The sequence below is a fragment of the Caloenas nicobarica genome, chromosome 4 (assembly GCF_036013445.1).
Source record: "Caloenas nicobarica isolate bCalNic1 chromosome 4, bCalNic1.hap1, whole genome shotgun sequence".
Lineage (NCBI taxonomy): Eukaryota > Metazoa > Chordata > Aves > Columbiformes > Columbidae > Caloenas > Caloenas nicobarica.
The window spans coordinates 79,011,455-79,032,128 of record NC_088248.1 but is presented as its reverse complement, the minus strand read 5'-3'; the positions used below and the strand labels follow the sequence as shown (position 1 = coordinate 79,032,128).

Genomic DNA, 20,674 nt, shown 5'->3' with positions numbered 1-20,674 from the left:
CAGAGAATAAATTCTCTGGGTGAGCAGTTGCCCCGGGGGGACTCAGGCAGGTGACACATCGGCTGCAGCATCCTCATCCCCGCAGACACCTGCACCACCAGTGTGGCATCTCCCCTCTAAACCAGAACCCCCCACTAAACCCAGAGCCCCCCTGGGGGTGGGTGGGTGTCCCCAGGGCTGGGGTGTCACCCTGCCCTGGCGCTGGCACAGCACAGGAACCAGGATGCTCCGAGGGGCTCTGGGGGTGCAGGGAGGGTGATGCTGCTTGGGCTGTAGTGATGCAAAGAAAATGCAGCTTCTCAGTGTCCCCGGGGTGCTGCCAAACCCTACTGTGAGGACCCCCCGGCCCCAAAACAGCTGGTAAAAGGCAAGAAACAGCTGACGATGGTGACCGGCACTTCCCAAAAGTGGCAGCAGGGACAAATCCCCGCACAGGGAAGTGATGCAGCTTCTCACCCCCCACACCAGATAAATACCCGTCCCTGTGCGGCGAGGGGCAGCACCCACTGGGGACATCGCAGATCAGGGACCCCCAAGCACGGGCACCCCCCCAGGTAATGTCACCGCTCCCCAGGGAGGTGCCGCGATGGGGACACTGGGGCAGGGACTGAGCCGTGGGGCTGGGACAGGGTGTGTGTGCCTCAGTGGTTGTGGGAGCACAGTGGGGACAGACACGGGGGGACACATCGCCCCTCGTCCCGGGGGACACTGCCCGGCCACCCCGTGGTCCCCGTCTCCGTCATTCCTTGCACTGGGACACGGTGGAGGTTGAGGGGCCAACCCCAGGAGTTTCCCCTCTTCATCCTCAGCCCCAGTTGCCACATTTTGATGCCAAAAAGGCATTTTTTCCTAGATCTTGGAGAAGTTTGATGTCTCTGTGCATGCACAGGAGCCCTTGCCGGGATTTTGCCAGCTGTCCCGGTGACAGCTCGGGCTGAGTGTGACCGTGGGTGCCGAGGGGACAAGGTAATCACCCCGTAATTGCCTTTTCCCCCCTGTTTTCCAGTGTATGGCATTTATCTTTTCTTTCCAGTGGGTTATTAGGTGATAACACACACCACGCTCCGCTTGGCGCGAGCAGCCTGCCTGGCCCAGACCCGCACACACCCGGGCTATTATTACACGCGTTTTTCTCGAGCAATCTTGACAAATACTCTAATTTCGCTGGGCTACCGAGCCGCCGCGCTCTCCAGCCCAGCACGGGGCGGGGGGGCGGGGGGGACGTGGGGTCCCCGTCCCCCCCGAGAGTGCCCCCGGGGCTGCGCTACCCGAAACCGAAACGGGAGAAAAGCAGGAGAAGAAACGAAACTCGGTGCTGGTGCAAGGGGGGGCTGGGGACCCCGGCGCTTCCTTCCTCCTCCGCCCCCCGCCCGCGGCTATTTCTGGCCCTGCGTGCCGGGGGGGGCACTGGCGGCGGGACCCCCGTGTCACCCAGGGGCCGTTTCATTTGCTTCAGGTCGGCCGGGAAAAATCCCCGGCAAAACTCAAGCTCTCAGGGGAGGTTTGGAGCTTAAAACACCTTCCCGAAGCCAAATTAGCAGCAAGGAAATCCAAAGCATGTGTTGGGGGGAAAAAGAAAAATGTGTCGGCGAAGCAGCAAATGGCTGTTTGAGGGAGGAAAAGGTCGGCGCGGGGAGTAAAGAGCTGCCTTGTTCTGTATGGAAAGGTTGCTTGGCTGTTTGGTAAACATCTAAGTTGAAATCAACCAGTTAATTGATTTCCGGTATAGTGCAAAAAATAATCGGAAGAAAAACCTGATTTATCACAGATTATTTAAAAAAAAAAATAAAATAATGTAATCACTTTGGTCTAGAGCGGCAAAAAGCCATTAAGCCTACTAAAAATCGATAAATTCTCAGCTTTAACACGAACCCCAGCATGTCCCTCTGTCCTCTGTCCCCACGTCTGTCCCTCACCCCCAGACGCTCAGCCCCTCCGGAGCTCGGCCGCGAGCAGCTCACTGGCATTTCTGCCTCAGTGGAGATTTCCCCAAGAATGCTTCTTTAGAAATAGCTTCCCTCTTCATTTCAGGTATCCACTTGCTTCCCTGTGCCCTCATTTTTATTTTCAACCCCGACTCCCATTTGCACCACCCCACGCCATACACACATTTTCCATGCCTGTATTATTCTGATTTGCCCCACACGGATCAATAACGTGTTTTGCTCGTGGGTAACTGGTGCCACCAAGCTGGGATTGAGCTTTTCGCGGTCCCTGCGGAAGGAATTTCCTTTGGCTGGTGCTGGGACGGGCTCTGCCAGCCCAGCCTGGGGACGGATTTCGGGAAGAGCCGGACTGTGGATTTCAAGGCTCTTGGCCACCTCTTCTTGTCCGCAGGGTCCCCACACGCTGAGGCTCGGCCCCCCCGTGCCGCTGTCCCCAGGGTCCCCAGTGTCACCCAGGTGCTGCCATGTGCCCATCCCTGTGGCTCGTCCTCCTGGCCAGCCTTGTCCCACCAGGTACGTGTCACCGTGAGAGCTGCCACCCCTGCAGTCCCCGAGCTCCTGGACAGACTTTCTGCGAAAGCGTCTAACCAAGAGATGAGTAGGAAGTGAGATACAGGGCGTTTTAAAATGATGGAGCCCAGTTCCAGTTGAAATAGCTTTGCAATCAGGTCCATCTTTTTCGAAACACCCGGTATCTCACCTTCTGTTCGTCTCTCGGTCAGATACTGTCACAAAAAGTCACCCCTATCCTGTTGCCTGATTTCTGTTCTGTGCAGATCCCTCTCCTCAAAGTAATTGCAAAACTTGGAGCTATTTCATACAGATCTCGTTCCATGAGCTGCCAGCTAAGGGTTCTCAGGGACGTGGGTTAGTGCAGAGTTGGGTTGTGCTTGGACTCGAAGATCCTGAGCGTCTAATCCAACCAAAATCATTCTATGCTTCTAAGCCCCCAATCCTTTGCTGTAGCAACCCACTAGTTCTTACATCCATTTTAGACCCAGTTTCTTTGTGGTTGTGACGTCCCCTCTGCTGATCCCCCTGTCCTGCCTGGCCGGAGCTGCTGGTGTCAAACACCCCCCTGAGATTAGTCCGTTCAAATTCCCCATGGCAGCCTCAGGCTCAGCTTCACCCCTGGAGTTCTTGAACCATCCTCGTCCCTGCGACTCCGCAAGTCACTGGGGGATATTAAAGCTTCCTCGTCTTTTCCGGTTTTTCTTGGAGAGGTTTCAGGAGATCAGTTTTCTAAGAGATGGGAGCGGCAGCGTCACTCTCATGCACAGAATCACGGAATCATTTTGGTTGGAAGGGACCCTCAAGATCATCGAGTCCAACCATTAACCCCCCTCATGGGGGGAAAGGACACTGCTTGGGTTTGACATCTGCTGGAAACCAGCCAGAAACCCTGCCAGAAATTATATATATTCTGCTGACACCGCTCCTTAGATAACGTGACTCCATGGAGACAGTCGGTTCATGGCGAGTGAAGCCAAAAGGCGCCGATGCATCATTTGGCGTTGCCTCACATGATCCACTGCGTCGTGTCTCCGGTTGTGTTTGGGGACACGGTGTCTCACTGGGACTCCTCCCAGTGTCACGGGCAGGTCCCTGGTCACCTGGATGTGCACAGGGGTGGGTGCAGGAGCCGTGGGTGATGCTTGGGGACAGGCGGGACGGCTCTGGGGACCTGCTCGTGGCGCTCCCGTGGGCCACGCCACGGCAGATGATGCTCTGGGGACATTTGGTGGCATCCCGTCGTGCTCCTGCAGGCAGTGCTGCCCGTGTCCCTGCGTCCCCTCCTCCTGATGGGGAGGGGTGGGGTGGCCTGGGGTGGCAGGGGACAGCCAGGGCATGAGGGAAAGGACAAGGAGCCAGATGGGGGGGCAGAGGAGGGGGGAGGAAACAAGCTTTTGGATTGCCAGGAGGGCAAATTTTCCTTTTTTACTGGTTATTTAGGCCTTTGCTTTCCAAATCCAGCTGGTGCCATGCGCTGTCTGAAAGCATCACCCCCAGCTCTGACTTTCCCCCATCATTTCCCCCTTTACTACTTCAAAATTTTCTGCTGGGGGGTTTAATATCCTTCCTCCCCGTTCTCCTCTCCCACGTCTCCTCGCAGCCCCTCCCTGCCCGTCCGGGCAGCTCAGGAGGGTTTCGCAGCCCCCTGGGTCCCAAGGGGAGCAGGGGGCTGCACCCTGACCCCCCTTCCCTCTGCCCCCCTCCGACACAGCCCTCGGTTCCTGGGGGGTCAGCTACCCCTTGTCCCTGCGGGGCATCGGGGGGTCCTGCCTGGTGGTTCCCTGCACCCTGAGCTACCCCGAGGAGGTGACAGCGGCCGATGGCATCGTGGCCATCTGGTACAAGGACTACGAGAGCCAGAAGACGCTGGTGTACCACTCGGGGGGGCAGGAGGTGGACCCCCACTTCAGGGGACGTGCGCGGCTCCTTGGGGACCCCAGCGCTGGGAACTGCACCCTGCAGCTGCGGGGGGTGACGCCGGGGGACAGCGGCTCCTACCGGTTCCGCTTCGAGATCGTCAACGGCGACCGGTGGTCGGCGGAGCGGGATGTGATGCTGAGCGTTTCGGGTGGGTACAGGGGTGCCACCCCCGCAGCTCCCCGCCTGCCCACCCCACCTAGACATCCCCGCCGCCTCTGCTCTCTGTCCCCAGATGACCTGGAGCGCCCAAGTGTTGCTGCCAGCGAGGAGCAAACTGAGGGACAGGCGTCCACCCTGGAGTGCTCCACACCCTACGTCTGCCCGCCGGGACGTGTCACCTTGCGCTGGGGGGGCTTCGACCCCCAGGTCTCGGCGATGTCCAGCCGGGTCCAGCTGGACACCAGCGGGGTCGGCCACCACGTCACCCTCACCACCTCCTTCTCCTGGAAGGACCACGGCAAAAAATTGTTCTGCGAAGTTTCTTACGACTCCAGGAAGGCGAGCGGGGAGGTCGTCCTGCGGGTGAGACGTACGTGGGGGGGCTCGGCATGGGGCGGGGGGGACAGCGACACCTCTGCCACAGCCGAGACCCCCAGGTTCGCTCCTGCCACTCATCGCATCTGCCCCTTTGCTGCCTTCCCAGCCCCTTGCAAAAACTCGGAGCAGAGTTTCATGGAATCATCACAGAACCATTTTAGTTGGAAAAGCCCCTCAAGATCATCGAGTCCAATCGTTCCCCCACCCCCAGCACTGCCCCGTGTCCTGAGAACCTCATGTCCGTCTGTCCAACCCCTCCAGGGATGGTGACTCCAGCACTGCCCTGGGCAGCCTGTTCCAATGCCCCACAGCCCTTTGGGGAAGAAATTGTTCCCCAGATCCAACCTCAACCTCCCCTGGCGCAACTTGAGGCCGTTGCCTCTCATCTTATTGTGTCCATCTGTCCTCCCTGCAGATGCCCCCAAGGACACCCAGGTGTCGCTCAGCCCCTTGGGGCAGAACATCCGGGTGGGTGACACGGTGTCCCTGGCCTGCGAGGTGACCAGCAGCTACCCCCCCATCTCGGGGTACCGCTGGTACAAGGACGGGGTGGCAGTGGGCAGCGAGCGGGCCCTGACCCTGCGGGGCGTTCGCCGGGAGGACCACGGGCTGTACCGCTGCGATGCCGAGAACGCCGTCGGGGTTGGCACCGCACCTGCCGTGATGCTCTACATCTTCTGTAAGTGCCGGGGGGGTTGCTCAGAGCTGGGGCTTTGCTGGGGGGGCAGCGGGAGGGAGTTTTCCCGGGGAGTCCAGGCTGGGTTGGGCACAGGCTGGTACTGGCCAGGAGTTGGGACTTGGTGGTGGAGATGATGCCGCCATCGTGCCGCACCTGCATCCTTCATGGTGCAGCCCCAAAGACAGGGCAGGGGGGTTTCTGTTCCCCCCAGGCCCCCTCGGGAGAGGTGACAGGTGCTGCTGCACCCACCCTGAGTTTGGTCCCCAGGGCTTTGCGTTAAAGGCAGAAGTCTGGAACAAACCCAAATGCCTCTCGCCGCCATCGTCAACCCTAGGGGAATGGAGGGGACCCCACCTGTCCCCAGACTCCATCCCACGCTGCAGGGACGGGGGGCTCTGCGGGGGGGTGGGGGCTCCTCTCATGCCCCCGAGCCCACCCCAAACCCGCTCCCGTGTCCGTCAGCCGCAGAGATCTCGGTGAGCCCCGCGGCCGAGGTGCGGGAGGGGACGGCCGCCACCTTGTCCTGCGATGTCCCTGGCAGGGAGGGCCAGGACCTGAACTACACCTGGTACAAGAACGGCGTCTGGCTGAAGGAGGGCTCGGCGCACACCCTCCTCTTCCTCCACACAGCTGCCAGCGACGCCGGCTACTACTCCTGCAAGGTGACAAATGACCGGGGCAGTGACACCTCCCAGGTCATCAGCCTGAGCGTGACATGTGAGTGCCAGGGGACAGGGAGGTCCCCACCAGGTGAGGGTCCACAGGGGCTGTGCAAACCCCCCAAGTCTAAACAAAGTTTCTGCCCCAAATGCCTCAGGTGCAGTTGAAAGGGGGTTTCAGCCCCGCTGGGCAGAATTTGCTAAAAATGCAACGATTTCTGGTCATAAGCTGCTTTTGAAGCTGCAGTTATGTGGTATTTGTGCTTCCAGGGACCCGTCCGGTCATGGCAGCATCTCCCACTCCCCCGCTCAGCTAATAAACCGTGGGCGGGTCACTAACGGAGGCACCAGCTGTGACAACAACAGCTCGGCAGCTTTTGCAAGTCAGGGGAGAAATAAAACAGCCGTGGGTTTGGCTTTGACACTTCTGGGAGTGAATAAATAGAACCTGCTGATGTCAGGGGACAAGCAGCTCGGGGGAGCAGCCGCGTGGGTCGGGGGGGACGTGTCCCCTGTGCCGTGTTGCTGGGACCCCCCCGAGCCGCAGCCTCCCCTCCCCTCCCGCAGACCCCCCCCGGGCCCCCAGCATCGCGCTGTTCCAGGAGACGCCGGGCGGGCGGCTGGTCGCCATCCGCTGCGCCGTGGACAGCCACCCGCCGGCCACCCTGGCCATCCACCGCGGTGGCACGCTGCTGGCGGCCAGCGGCTCCCACGCGGCCCCGCGCCAGCGGGTCGCTGTCGCCGCCACCCGCAACGCCCTGCGGCTGGAGATCGGTGACGCGGGGCCAGGGGACAGCGGGGAGTACCGCTGCACGGCCACCAACGCCCACGGCAACGCCAGCGCCACCAGGACCTTCCGCGCCCGCGGTGAGTCCCGGGGCAGGGGGCTGGCAAGCTCCTGGTCCTGGATCGCAGGCGTCGATGAGCCGCTGTGGCTGTTTCTGCAGGGATGAGGGGGCCCCTGTGGGGACCCATGTGGCTGTGTCCCCCCTGCAGCCCTTCCCCACCTCGGGGGCGTCACAGGTGTCGCAGAGCTGATGGCATCCCTGAGTTTTGTTTTTCAAAATGCCACAAAATCTGTAGCAAAGTTCGTCCAAACTTTTTTTTTTTTTTCCCCCCTGTCCCCTCAAGTCCCCAGCGGTGCATGACATCGGGGGACACAGAGAGGACCAGCTCCCCCTGCTGTCCCCCCACCCTCTGCACTCTGTGGCTCCCCTAGAAGTGATAGTTTGGGGTGACAGAGGAGGGAAAGGGAAGGGAAGGGAAGGGAAGGGAAGGGAAGGGAAGGGAAGGGAAGGGAAGGAAAGGAAAGGAAAGGAAAGAGGAAAGGAGCCCCTCAAACCATGTCCAAGAGGAGCCTTCCTTAGGAAGTCAAAAGAAACCAAAATGGATCTCAGAGTCCAACTCCAGAGAAAATCAACCCGGGTTTGGGTACCTGGGCTCCATTTCCAGCTGGCCAAGGTGCCTGCAGCCCAGCCAGATGGAGCCGGGGGGCGAAGGTTTCCCCTCTCTCCCTGACATCCCTCTCCATCCCTCCCCCAGGCGCCCAGGTGCTGGTCCAGCCCTCGGCGGAGGTGCGGGAGGGGACAGCTGTCACCCTGACCTGCCTGGGGGCTGGGGACATGGCGGGGGACACCCTGTACGCCTGGTACCGGAACAGCAAACGGCTGCCGGGGGGCTCGGCCCCCACCCTGCGCTTCCCCTCCATCCGCGGTGAGGACGCGGGTGCTTTCCAGTGCCAGCCCCAGAGCAGCAATGACAGTGACATGTCGGTGGCCGTCCCCCTCCGTGTGCTCTGTGAGTGCTGCCGGGGGGTCTCCGGGGGTCAGCGATGGGGGTGCTGGGTTTGGGGTAGGTGGTCCTGCTGGGAACCCCCCTGCTGCTCCCAGTGCCTGGTTTCCCCTAATAACAGCCGAGGGACTTGTGAGCAGAGATGTGGAAAAGGCAGAAATTTCCCTTTTGCAGGTAAATATGTGAATTCAGGGGAGGAGAAATTCAGAGAATCCCCAAATTCCCAAGAACCAAAGAGTTGTTTTAAAACATCCCATGACATTAAATTCAGCTTCTCAGAGTAAAATTAATAAATGATCCCTGTGAAAAATAGATTCTGGTAGGATTTTGCCTTCCGAATATTTTGCCTGCTATAAAATAAAAATCTTCCCTGATACCAAATCAGAAAAAAATACTATTAAGAAGTTTCACTCCTCACCAAATGGCATTTTTCTGTAGCCATGGTAGGAAATGTGGATCACAGCTGGTCCCCAGATGCCCAAACCACCGGGGTCTCTGCAGATCTGCTGAAGAGTTTGAAGGACCAGGTGACAACAGAGGTGCCACCAGAGGTGCCTGGGGCAGGCAGGTCCCTTGCAGAGAGGTGGCAGATGTGGGACCTTGGGGTCTGGCTGCTGCAGAGTCATGGGATGCCCAAGAGCTGGGGAGAAGCAAGCACAGAATCACAGAATAGTTTGGGTTGAAGGGCCCTCCCCAGCTCCCCCAGTGCCCCCCTGCCATGAGCAGGGACATCTGCACCAGCTCAGGTTGCTCAGAGCCCCGTCCAGCCTGGCCTGGGATGTCTCCAGGGATGGTTCAGCCACCACCTCTCTCGGTACCTGGGCCAGGCTCTCACCACCCTCAGGGGCAACAATTCCTTCCTCATGTCCAGCCTGAATTTGGAGTTCTCCCAACCTCAGGAACCCATAATATCCTCACCAGTGGTGTTTTGACCCCGCAGTCCCACCGAGGCCACCGGTGATGAGCTCCTTCCTGCAGACCCAAGGCGGGCACTTGGGCATCATCCAGTGCAGCGTCGAGAGTGACCCAGAGGCCAACCTGACCCTATGGAGAGGGGATGAAGTCATCGCCTGCACAGGGAGCTGTGCCACAGCCCCCAGGGTCCAGGCCACCTCCTCCTACAACAGCCTGCGAGTGGAGATCCGGGAGCTGGTGCTGGAGGACGAGGGGACCTACGTGTGCTGGGCTGGGAACCCGCAGGGCAATGCCAGCACGGCCGTGGACTTCAGGGCTGAGAGTGAGTGTGGGGAAGGTGCCACGGACCTCTGGGAAAATCCTGGGAGAGGAGAGAGTGGGAGAGAATGCCAGGGATGGAGACGAGCTCAGGAGATCCAGGGCGATGGTGGCAGGACAGGATGAGCAGCAAGAGGCCACGTGCCCATGAAAGCTGTTGAGGGACTGGAGCACAAGGGTGATGGGAGCGGCTGAGGGAGCTGGGGGTTCAGCTGGAGAACAGGAGCTGAGGGGAGACCTTCTGATCTCTGACCTGCCTGAAAGGAGCTTGGAGCCAGGGGGGGTCGGGCTCTGCTCCCCAGGAACAAGCGCCAGGACCAGAGGAAACGGCCTCAAGTTGCGCCAGGGGAGGTTGAGGTTGGATGTGGGGACCAATTTCTTCCCCAAAGGGCTGTGGGGCATTGGAACAGGCTGCCCAGGGCAGTGCTGGAGTCACCATCCCTGGAGGGGTTGGACAGACGGAGATGAGGTTCTCAGGACATGGGGCAGTGCCAGGGTGGGTTATGGTTGGACTCGATGATCTTGAGGGGCTTTTCCAACCAAAATGATTCTATGATGAGCTTACGCCTCTTTGCCCCCTGCCTGTGTCCCTGCCCATAGCTGCCACCATCACAGTGTCACCGTCCTCCCGTGTCCTGGAAGGCCAGGCTGCCAACCTGACCTGCCACCTGAGCAGCCACTCCTTGGTGCCACCCAACGTCACCTGGTACCACAACGGGCAGCAGGTGGCCGAGGGCTCGGCCGCGTCCCTGGCGCTGGGGCCGGTGGCCAGCGCAGACGCCGGGCTGTACCAGTGCAGAGCCACCACGGCGGGTGGCAGCCGCAGCTCCCCCGCTGTCCCCCTGGATGTGCTGTGTACGTGCGGGGGTCACTGGGGTACAGCCCGTGGGGGTGGCTGCTGGGGGTGGGGACAGCGCCGTCACCCTGGGGATGCTGTGGTCCCCCTGGGGCTGGCAGGGCCCTGGCTGACAGAGATGCCTTCCCTTTCCCTTTCCCTTTCCCTTTCCCTTTCCCTTTCCCCTTCTCCTTCTTTCTTTCTCCTTCTTTCTCCTTCTTTCTCCTTCTTTCTCCTTCTTTCTCCTTCTTTCTCCTTCTTTCTCATTCCCTTCCCTTCCCTTCCCTTCCCTTCCCTTCCCTTCCCTTCCCTTCCCTTCCCTTCCCTTCCCTTCCCTTCCCTTCCCTTCCCTTCCCTTCCCTTCCCTTCCCATCTCTTTCCTGGAAGTGATACTGTTTCTCAGGAAATCCCACCTGAGGGTGCCCAAGAGGCTCCATCTCCCCGCTCTGCCCACAGACCCCCCGCGGGCCCCCCGGCTCTCGGCGTTCCTGGAGACGGAGCGGGGCCACCTGGCCATCTTCCAGTGCTCGGTGGCCAGCAACCCCCCCGCCCAGCTGGCCCTGAGCCGCGGCCACCAGCTGGTGGCCACCAGTGCCGGGGGGAGCAGCCCGAGGGTCAGTGTCACGGCCTTCCCCAACGCCATCAGGGTGGAGATGCGGGAGGTGACGCCGGAGGACGAGGGCAGCTACGCCTGCACGGCCACCAACGCGCACGGCACCGCATCCCAACACCTGTACCTGCGTGTGCAGGGTGAGCGTGTGACACCGCGGGGGTGACACCACGGGGGTGACACTGTGGGGTGTTGGGTGGGACACAAAACGTGACCATTTCTGCGTGGTTCCTGCCTGTGTGACACTGATGGGACAGACACACACTCCGGTGCTGGCCCACAGTGCCAGAAAAATGTCACTGAGCATCGTGGGCTCCAGCAGGTGACCCAAAGGGACCGAGCTGCCACAGCCGGGTGTCATCCTGTCCCCAGGCCACCGCAGGGACATCACATTGTGCTGAACCTCAGCAGGCAGAAGCACCAGCATCTCACAGGGGGTGGGACGGGCTGTCCCCATCCTGCTGGGGGTCCCTGCACAGGGTGTGACAAGCAGGGACCTGGGGTCTGTCCTGGGGGGGCTTTCTGGCTGCAGGGGGACAGGGGTGAGCACCCAGCCCCTCTCGCCTCTGCACCCACACCCTGGAGCGAGGCAGCACCCCGGTTATTGGGGCGATTTGCAGAAATCCTGGAGGGAATTAATTTTTGGGGTGGAAATTTGGCATCCAGGCTGGTCAATCCAACTGTGTCTCCATGGGAGCCAGTGTCCCTGGTGCCACCTGATGCCATCCAGGCTCCCCCCCGCACCCCACACCATGCACTTGTATTCAAACACTTCAGCCCTGGGTGCCCCAGTGGTGGAGCTGGAGAGGGGACAGCGAACGGGGACAGGGAGTAAAATAAATGTCTAGTGCCAGCTGCAGGGTTGCAAAGGTGTGTGACAAGACAGGACAGGAGCACCCGAACCTGTGGCTGCGATGCACATGGTGGTTTGTCTCCATCTCTCACCATGCCGGGCTGCTTGGGGACCGTCGGTGATGAGCTGGTGGCATCACCTCCCTGTGCTCCAGCTGCCCGAGTCCTCATCTCGCCATCGGCGGAGGTGCTGGAAGGGGACGATGTGTCCCTGACGTGCCAAACGGCGGGACAGCCGCAGGATGACACCGTCTACACCTGGTACAAGGACAGTCAGCAGCTCCAGGACACACCTGGCCACCTCCTCGCCCTGCCCCATGTCACCAGCGCTGCCACCGGCTCCTACCACTGCCAGGCCCGTGGCCCCTTGGGAACCAGCGTGTCCCCAGATGTCACCCTGCATGTGTCCTGTGAGTGGGACAGGGTGGGATGGGGAAGGGATGGGATGGGATGGGATAGGATGGGATGGGATGGGATGGGATGGGATGGATGGGATGGGGTGGGATGGGATGGGATGGGATGGGGTGGGATGGGATGGATGGGATGGGATGGGATGGGGTGGGATGGGATGGATGGGACGGGGTGGGATGGGATGGGATGGGATGGGGTGGGGTGGGATGGGATGGATGGGATGGGATGGGGTGGGATGGGATGGGATGGGGTGGGATGGGATGGATGGGATGGGGTGGGATGGGGTGGGATGGGATGGGATGGGATGGGGTGGGATGGGATGGATGGGATGGGATGGGGTGGGATGGGATGGGATGGGGTGGGATGGGATGGATGGGATGGGGTGGGATGGGGTGGGATGGGATGGGATGGGATGGGGTGGGATGGGATGGATGGGATGGGGTGGGGTGGGATGGGATGGGATGGGATGGGATGGGGTGGGATGGGATGGATGGGATGGGGTGGGATGGGATGAGATGGGATGGGGTGGGATGGGATGGGATGGGTTGGGATGGATGGGATGGGATGGGGTGGGATGAAGATGTTGCTGAGGAGGGATGAGGATGGTGCTGGGGTGGGATGCTGAGCAAGGCCACTTGGCCATGCAGGTCTATCTCCTTGCCCAGCCCTGGCTGCTGGCATTGTCCCCAAACGCTGCGTGTCCCACGCACAGGACTTGAACTAGACCTCCGTATACTTTGTCACCAAACATTCTCCATCCTTAGGAACTGGCAAAGTGTTAAAAGTGACAGTTTATGGGAATATATCCCCTCAATAGCCCCCCAGTCTGAATGAAACCCGCCCTGGGGGGTCACGGCCCCTTTCAGGCAGAACGTTCCCCTGAGAAGCTGTGTGGCTGCTCGGCTGCTGCCATCTCACATAGAAAAGGGAAAAAAAATGCAATAACCAATATTTTGGTGCTGTTAAAACAACATGTTTCAATCAACCTGAAATTATCCAAATTTTTCATGACTTCGGTTAGGAGAAATGTCATCTGTCTGGGGCGGAGGGGAAAATCCTGGGAATAGAAACTCTGGCTGATGCTTTTGCTGCAAAATGTGGGCCAGGAGCTGCTGGAGGCACCTTGGGGTGTCTGAGGAGCCTGAGGAGGGCGATGCCACCCAGATTTGGGGGAGCCGGGAGCCCTCCCGGGCTGGAGCTGGGCTCTGGGTGCACGCTCAGGGTTTTCTGGGCAGATCCCCCGCGGGTGCCGGTGCTGACCCCCCTCCTGGAGCCCCCCGAGGGCCGGCGGGCCGTCCTGCAGTGCGCGGTGGACAGCAGCCCGCCGGCAGAGCTGGCGCTCTTCAAGGACCAGGTCCTGGTGGCCTCCACGGCCATGTCCCAGCCTGCCACCCTGCCGCGGCTCGGCGTCACCTCGGCCGTCAACACGCTGCGGGTCAGCATCCAGCCCGTGCTGCTGGAGGACGAGGGCGAGTACGTCTGCGTGGCCACCAACGCTTACGGCAATGCCAGCACCACCAGGAACTTCACTGCAGGGAGTGAGTGAGGGGCTGGGGATGGGATGGGGTGGGATGGGATGGGATGGGGATAGAGATGATTGAGATGGAGATGGAGATGATGGAGATTGAGATGATGGAGATGGAGATGGAGATGGACAGGACCAGCTCTTCATCACACCCAGCCCACCCTGAGCATCACCCCCTTCCCCTCTAGATCGAATATTGGGAACAATTTCTTCCCCAAAGGGCTGTGGGGCATTGGAACAGGCTGCCCAAGGCAGTGGTGGAGTCACCATCCCTGGAGGGGTTGGACAGATGGAGATGAGGTTCTCAGGGATGTGAGGCGGTGCCCGGGTTGGGTTATGGTCGTTCTCAGTGGTCTTGAGGGGCTTTTCCAACCCAAATGATTCTGTGATTCCCCCCCTAGCTGCCAGGCTCTGGATCTCCCCGTCCCCAGATGTCCGGGAAGGTGACGCTGTCACCCTGACCTGTGCGGTGCAGAGTGAGGCAGGGGACACGCTGAGCTACACCTGGTACAAGAACAAAGTTTGGTTGAGCAGCGGCTCATCCCCATCCCTCGCCTTGCCCCATGTCACCGTCACCGATGCCGCCTCCTACCATTGCACCGTATGGACCCCGGCGCAGACCCGCAGCTCGGCCCCCGCCACCCTCAACGTCGTCTGTGAGTCCCCAAGGGCTTTGCACCCTGGGTGGGTCCCCACTGTCCACCTGAGACAGGGACTCAGCCACACTGCAGGGATGTCACTTGGTGTGTCACTTGTCCCTTGGCCGGTCCCCTCGGCTGGGAGGGGTGGGGGGTAGCAGACTCTGTCTTCATTTTAGGGTCTCAAACAAAATCAGCTTTCATCCCAGGACTTAACTAACCCAAGCCTTATATCCTGGTCCTGTGACTGACCTCCCCCCCAAGCAGACATGGCCAAACACCCCACATCGTCTGCAGGAGGTTTTGGTGACGCTTCTTCTAGTGCCCCAAGTTTGTCATTGTGCTTTGTACCGAACTGCAATGGAAAAATCTTTGGCTTTCAGGAAATGTTGCAGGATTTTTTTCTTTTTCCTGATTTGGAAAATGAAAACCAGATTTCTTTTATAAAAAGATGTGCAAAGAAATGGAGTTGCAAGTCAGAATGCAAGATTATTTTTTTCCCTTTTATTAGAAAAAGACAGCTTTAACTTATAAACCTGCCGTAAGGGGTGAGTGAGGAGGAGCCCTCCTGGAAACGTCCTCTGGAGAGCCTGGGGACAAACCCGCAGCTTCTCTCCCCGCTCCTGATTTGGGATGGGGAAGGCTGGGTGGATGCTGATCAAAATATCTTGGCACTCTGGGCCCAGCAGAGTCACAGTTGGGGTTTGCCATGTGCAAAGGTTGGGTTGTTATTGGGTCTGGGGTGCGAGCAGAGCACTGAACCGGGTGGGACACACACCAGGACATGGTCCCATGTGTGACTGGTGTGGATGGAGCTGCCACAACCACCTCACAAATGAGCTGTGGGTAGAAATACGCTCAGGGAATGACCCTGCATGTTGGTTTGACTTGAGGGGAACGCAGATGCTGAGGAAAGAGGCTGCTGGAGCAGGTTCTGTGTTGCAGGCAGCAGCAGAGCATCACCAACCCGAGCATGGCCGGCTAGGGATGCTCCAGCTCCCCGAGAAGCTGCTTCTCCTGCATCCCACCTCTTCCCCCATCTCCCTCCTGCAGACCCCCCCAGGAACCTGCAGCTGAAAACCTTCGTGGAGAGCGGCGAGGGGACCGCAGTCATCCTCCTCTGCACCGTGGAGAGCAACCCCCCGGCCCAGCTCACCCTGCTCAAGGGGGGGCAGGCAGTGGCCTCCAGCCCCGCGGCGGGGGGGCCCCACCCCGGGCAGAGCAGCCGCGTCCCCCCCCAGCCCAACGTGCTGCGGCTGGAGCTCCGGGACCCCTCGGAGGAGGATGAGGCGGGGTACGAGTGCCTGGCACGGAGCCCCCTCGGCAGCGCCCGCGCGTCCCTGTCCCTCCAGGTGCAGGGTGAGTCCCACGGGGGGGACACGGGGCCATTGGGTGGGGTGATGTGGGCGTGGAGGGGAACGGCCCGAATAGTCGCTGCTGTTGGACATCGCGGGGGTCGGGAGCGGTGTGGGGCCGGTGGGAGGGCAGGGTGGGCACCCACCCCACGCGGGGGGGCACCCACCCCACAGTCCCACCGCGCTGAAGGGGGACGGGGGCTTGGGAGCCGCTGACGAGCAGCCGCGCTGTCCCCAGCCGTCAGGGTGCTGGTGCGACCCTCCGCCGAGGTGCCCGAGGGGACCGACGTGACCCTGACCTGCCGGGCCGCGGGGGCCCCCCCGGGCACCCTCTACAGCTGGTACAAGAACGGGCGGTGGGTGGCGGAGGGGCCCGATCCGGCCCTGGCCCTCCCCGCCGCCCGCCCCGCGGACGCCGGTTCCTACGGCTGCCAGGCGGGGGGGGCACAGCGGGGCCGCCGGGCCCCCCCCGCCGTCCTGCGGGTGCTCTGTGAGTGCGGGGGGGCTGCCACTTGTGGGGGGGCGACACACCGGGTCCTCCCGCCAAAGGGGACAGCCCGGGGGGGATGTCGCTGTCGCAGCGCTGGGGTCGGGAGGACGGTTTATGTCGCCACCTGGTGCCAGCCCGCGGCAGCCGGTCGCCCGGAGCGGGACTCACGGGTGCTGCCGGGGCCTCGTATCGCGCCCGTTCCCCCCCAGCAGCGAACCTGTCACCCCCAAACCGCGGGAGGGACAGTCCGCTGCCACCAGAGCTGTGCTGTTGCCACCTGGTGACATCCCGCGACAGCCCGTGGCGCGGAGGGGGGGTCACTAGTGCTGCTGCGCCTCGTATCACCCCCCTTCCCCCCCAGCAGCAAACCTGTCACCCCCCAAACCCCGCAGGAGGGACAGTCCCCTGCCACCAGCGCTGTTTGCGGGGGGAGACACTGTCCTTGTCCCCGCAGATGCCCCCCGGGCGCCATCCTTCACGTCGCTGGTGGAGCCGCGGGGGGGCCGGCAGGCCGTCCTGCTCTGCACCGTCAACAGCTTCCCCCCCTCCGACATCGTCCTGCACCGGGGGCCCGGCCACGTCCCCGTGGCCTCCACGCGGGGCCCGGCCGACCCCCGTGTCACCGTCCAGGTGACCCCCAACTCGCTGCGGGTGGGGCTGGGGGGGCTGGGGCCGCGGGACGCAGGGCTCTACGTCTGCTCGGCCAACAACAGCTACGGCACCGCGTCCTCGTCCCTGCGCCTGGACCTGGCAGGTGAGGGTGGCCCTGAGCCACACGGTGACACCCGTGTGGGGGTTCTCCCCATGGGAACGTGGCTTTCGGGAGCATTCTGGGGGGTCCTGGGGACGGCGTTGTCCTGTGCGACCCCAACCCAGGGCACCCCCGGCCTTGCCATCCTTCCTCCTCCTCCTCAGGGGTCACCATCACGGTCGAGCCCTCGCCAGAAGTCCCTGAAGGCGCCACAGCCACCATCACCTGCTCGGGTGTCCCTTGGGTGGGGGACGAGGCCAACTACACCTGGTACAAGAACGGCCGGTGGCTGCGGGAGGGACCGGCCGGTTCCCTCGTCCTCACCCCTGTCACCAGCACCGACACCGGCTCCTACCACTGCCAGGCGAGCGGGACGCGGGGCAGCGTCACCTCAGCCCTGCTCGGTCTCAGTGTCCTCTGTGAGTGTCCCCAGTGCCACAGAGACCCGTTACCACAGAGTCCCCAGCACACTGGGGGCACCCGGCCCAGCATCACTCCTGTCCCATCTGCGTGGTCCTGCTGCGGTCACAGGGCCTTCCTCCTTGTCTTCCTCCTCATCTTCTTCCTCTCCTTCCTCCTCTTCTTCCTCTTCTTCTTCCTCCTCATCCGCCTACTCTTCTCCCTCCTGTTCTTCCTCCTCTTTTTCCTCCTTTTCTTCCTCCTTTTCTTCTTCCTCCTTATCTTCCTCCTCTTCCTCCTTTTCTTCCTCCCGTTCTTCCTCCTCTCCCTGCCCAGCTCCCCTCCCTTTGCACCTGGGGAAGTGGAGGTCAGGGTTTATTTAGCTGCAGACACCCCTCAAAAATCTGATTTGGAGCCAAAGTGCTCTGATCTGGGGGGATGCTCCAGCTGGGGTGGGGGGCGACACGCAAAGGGCTGGGGGCTGTGAGACCCCCAACCCCGAGCTGGGGGGGCTGGACCCGATCCAGCCCGGGGGGATGCACTAATTAGCCCTTGGCAAGTGGCCATGCCAGCGTGGGCGGGGGTCCCACACCACGGTTCCCCCCCTGCAGACCCCCCCCGGGATGTCTCCATCAGCACCTTCCTGGAGAACCGCAGCGGGCGGGTGGGCATCGTGCTGTGCTCCGCCGACAGCCACCCCCCGGCCACCATCGCCCTGTACCGCCGCGGCCACCTCCTGGCCAGCAGCCTGGCCACCGCGCCGGGGGGGCGCGTCACCCCCTCCCACAACAGCCTGCGCCTGGAGCTGGGGGCCGTGGGGGCCCAGGATTCGGGGGATTACACCTGCGTGGCCACCAACCCCCTGGGCAACGCCACAGCCAGCGCCCACTTCGACGTGCGCAGTGAGTGGGGGGTCAGACCCCCCGGGGCTGTGCCGGAGTTGGGGGGGGCTGGGAATCGGGCTGGAAAAATGATTTCAGGGTGGTGGGGGTGAGCAGGCGCGGGTTGGATCGGTCACGAATCTTTAGGTGGAAGGGATAATGTTTTTTTTTCTGTGAGAATTGGGTATTTCCTTTCAAGGGGCTTTTCTCCCAAAGATCCCGAGTGGGATTTTATGAAAGGGCTAAAAAAGAAACAGAAAATTGAGTCAAATGCTGCAGATTGGTCGAAAAAGTGAGAGTAAAGTGGCTTGGGTTTGGTGAAAGATAAACCAGGGCGATGCTGCTTGTGGCTGTGCTGGGCGACTCCCAGGGGACAGGGACACGGGCAGGGACAGCCAGGAGCAGCCGGTGTCCCCATGGTGTCCCCGTGGGGTCCCAGCCTGGTGCTGTGCCACCCTGTGACCCCCTGCAGTGTGTCCTCAACCCACCGACGGGCTGTCCCCAGCCCTGGGGACCTGGCTGTGGTACTGAGGGGTGTCTCATGTCACCTCCCCCAGTGTCCCCTTCACCCGGGGTCCCACCTGCACTGACCCCACACCAGGGTCACGCTGTGGCTGCAGCCACGGGGACAAGGGACAGCGGGAGGTCAGCCCCCACGCAGGGTTCCCCAAACCACGGCCCCAGTGCTGGGGGGACACTGTCCCAGCGTCAGGGGACACCGCCACGTGTCCCCTCTCCCCGCAGCTCTCACCCACCTCCTGGTTGTCACCGTGGTGGCCGGGCTGCTGACGGCCGTCATCTGCGTGGCTGCCCTGGCCCTCCTGGCTGTGAAGCTGTGGCCCAGGTGACATCCCCAGCTGGGACAGGGAGGGGGGGACAGGGACCCTGTGGGGGTGGCAGGGGTGGCAGCTCCTTGTCCTCCCTTCCAGGATAAGGAAGATTTGGGGCTGGTCGGGGGCTGAGGACACCTTCGAGCTGAGGAGCAAACAGGAGCAGACGCAGGTGGGGACATTGTGGGGGCAGCTTTGGGGACCCCCACCCCAGGCTCCCCATAGAGGGTCCATGGTGGCCTTGGCTGTCATTGCCGGGGCCGGGGACAGGACGGGAGGGACAGGCAGAGCCTCGGGAGGACCCGAATTACCCCTGGCAGGCTCATCCCGAGGGGCTTCACTGCCATCCATGGGTGCTGACCCCTTGGGCGATGCTCTGGGTGCTCCCCTGGCCCTGCGGGCTCTGCCATGGGGTTCCCAACCAGCCCCAACCTTTTCCAGGTGGACGGAGCCTCCTGAGCCGGCGGCTTTTCGGGCCGAGAGCATCTGCAGCAGCCGGTGGGGTGACCCAGCCGGTGGGGTGACCCAGCCCTGCTCCGGCGGATCCCGCAGCCCCGGGGACAACCCATCCCTGTCCCCTGTCCCTCTCCTGTCCCCCTGTCCCCTTGTCGCTCCCCGCTGTGGGTGTCGTTCTCACACCGGGCACGGTTTGTGCTCACCACGCGTGCCGGGTGAGCTGGGATGGCTCAGGGCTGCTCTCCAGCAGTAAACCACCAGAAAACAAACTAAAAAAATCTCCCAGTGGCAGTGCCACCTCTCCACCGCCACCGTCCTCCTGTCCCCCCACCAGAGCCACCCCCGCGGTGCTGTCCCCATGTGCCGGGGCCTCTCTATCTGGAAATAAACCTGGAGCAAGGTGCAACTGGTGTCTGCTGGGATGAGCTGGGAAGGGGTTTATTGCCCTGATTTGAGGAGGGTGGGGAGCAGGGGGTGGAACCAGGCAGCAGGGGACTGGGGACTCCCCATGTTGTTGTGTCACTCCTGCCCCGCTCCTTTCTCCGTGTTATCCCCAAATTCAGTTTGTGGCCACCGCGGAGCAATGGCTGGGGCTGGAGACAGGGCTGCGGGGCAGGTGGGACATCAGGGACATGGTGACAGCCCGTGCTCACAGCACCCCATTGTCCCAGCATCTCTCTCGTCAGCCTGTTGGACAGGGGACAGAGGTGTCCCCAGGCCAAACATGCAGGGAAGGGGTGGGGGACGAGGAGGAGCCCCATCCTGGCACCTCTGTGCTGCTGGGAGAGGCTGGGGATATGAGGAGGCTTCGCTGGCCAAAGTGGCAGCCCCCAGCAAGGAAGGTGGCTGCTGAGCTGTGTCCCCTCCCAGCCCACTGCCATTAGATGTCACCCTGCAGCCACCTCGCTGCCGGACATGGCCTCGGCTGTGGGTGTGCAGCCCGATGATGCTTCGGGGTTTGGGGGCTCGGGGGTCTGGGGCTCAGGGGTTTGGGGCTCAGGGATTTGGTGCTTAGGGGCTTGGGGGCTCAGGGATTTGGGTTCTCAAGGGTCTGGGGCTCAGGGGTTTGGGGCTCAGGGATGTGGGGCTCAGGGGTTTGGGGTCTCAGGGGCTTGGGGCTCAGGGTTGGGGGTCTCAGGGTGATACTCTGCTCCTGTGGGTCTTTAATCCTCCCTTTTCTGTCTGGTTTGAGTCTCTTGTTCATGCACCGAAGCAGCTGCTGCTGTCCCCATGGGCACCCAGCACCCGCACACTGATGCCCTCCTGCTTCTGCCTGTGTCCCCCCCTCCCCTCCAGCTCCCTGTGCTCAAACCTCCTGAGCTTCCAGCCTTATTTCCAGCTCATCTCCCTCTTGCTCGGCTCT

General features: G+C 61.8%; 1 protein-coding gene across 2 annotated transcripts; it reads left to right on the top strand.

Annotated features, from left to right (window-relative positions):
- The first annotated feature begins 465 nt into the window (after positions 1 to 465).
- Positions 466 to 19,685, top strand: SIGLEC1 (sialic acid binding Ig like lectin 1). 2 transcript variants are annotated; one of them, XM_065633729.1, is made up of 22 exons: positions 466 to 554; positions 2,338 to 2,459; positions 4,171 to 4,527; positions 4,612 to 4,908; positions 5,332 to 5,595; positions 6,058 to 6,312; positions 6,822 to 7,121; positions 7,797 to 8,051; positions 8,986 to 9,282; positions 9,879 to 10,133; positions 10,570 to 10,863; positions 11,731 to 11,985; positions 13,222 to 13,524; positions 13,913 to 14,167; positions 15,203 to 15,508; positions 15,743 to 15,994; positions 16,449 to 16,748; positions 16,910 to 17,164; positions 17,756 to 18,046; positions 18,770 to 18,869; positions 18,955 to 19,027; positions 19,297 to 19,685. In XM_065633729.1, exons 2-22 carry the CDS (start codon positions 2,411 to 2,413, stop codon positions 19,312 to 19,314), a joined length of 5,031 nt encoding a protein of 1,676 aa, XP_065489801.1. In that variant the 5' UTR covers positions 466 to 554; positions 2,338 to 2,410; the 3' UTR covers positions 19,315 to 19,685. The 2 variants fall into 2 exon arrangements, with proteins under 2 accessions (XP_065489801.1, XP_065489802.1); XM_065633730.1 differs by lacking the exon at positions 466 to 554 and adding an exon at positions 858 to 966.
- The last annotated feature ends 989 nt before the right edge of the window (positions 19,686 to 20,674 follow it).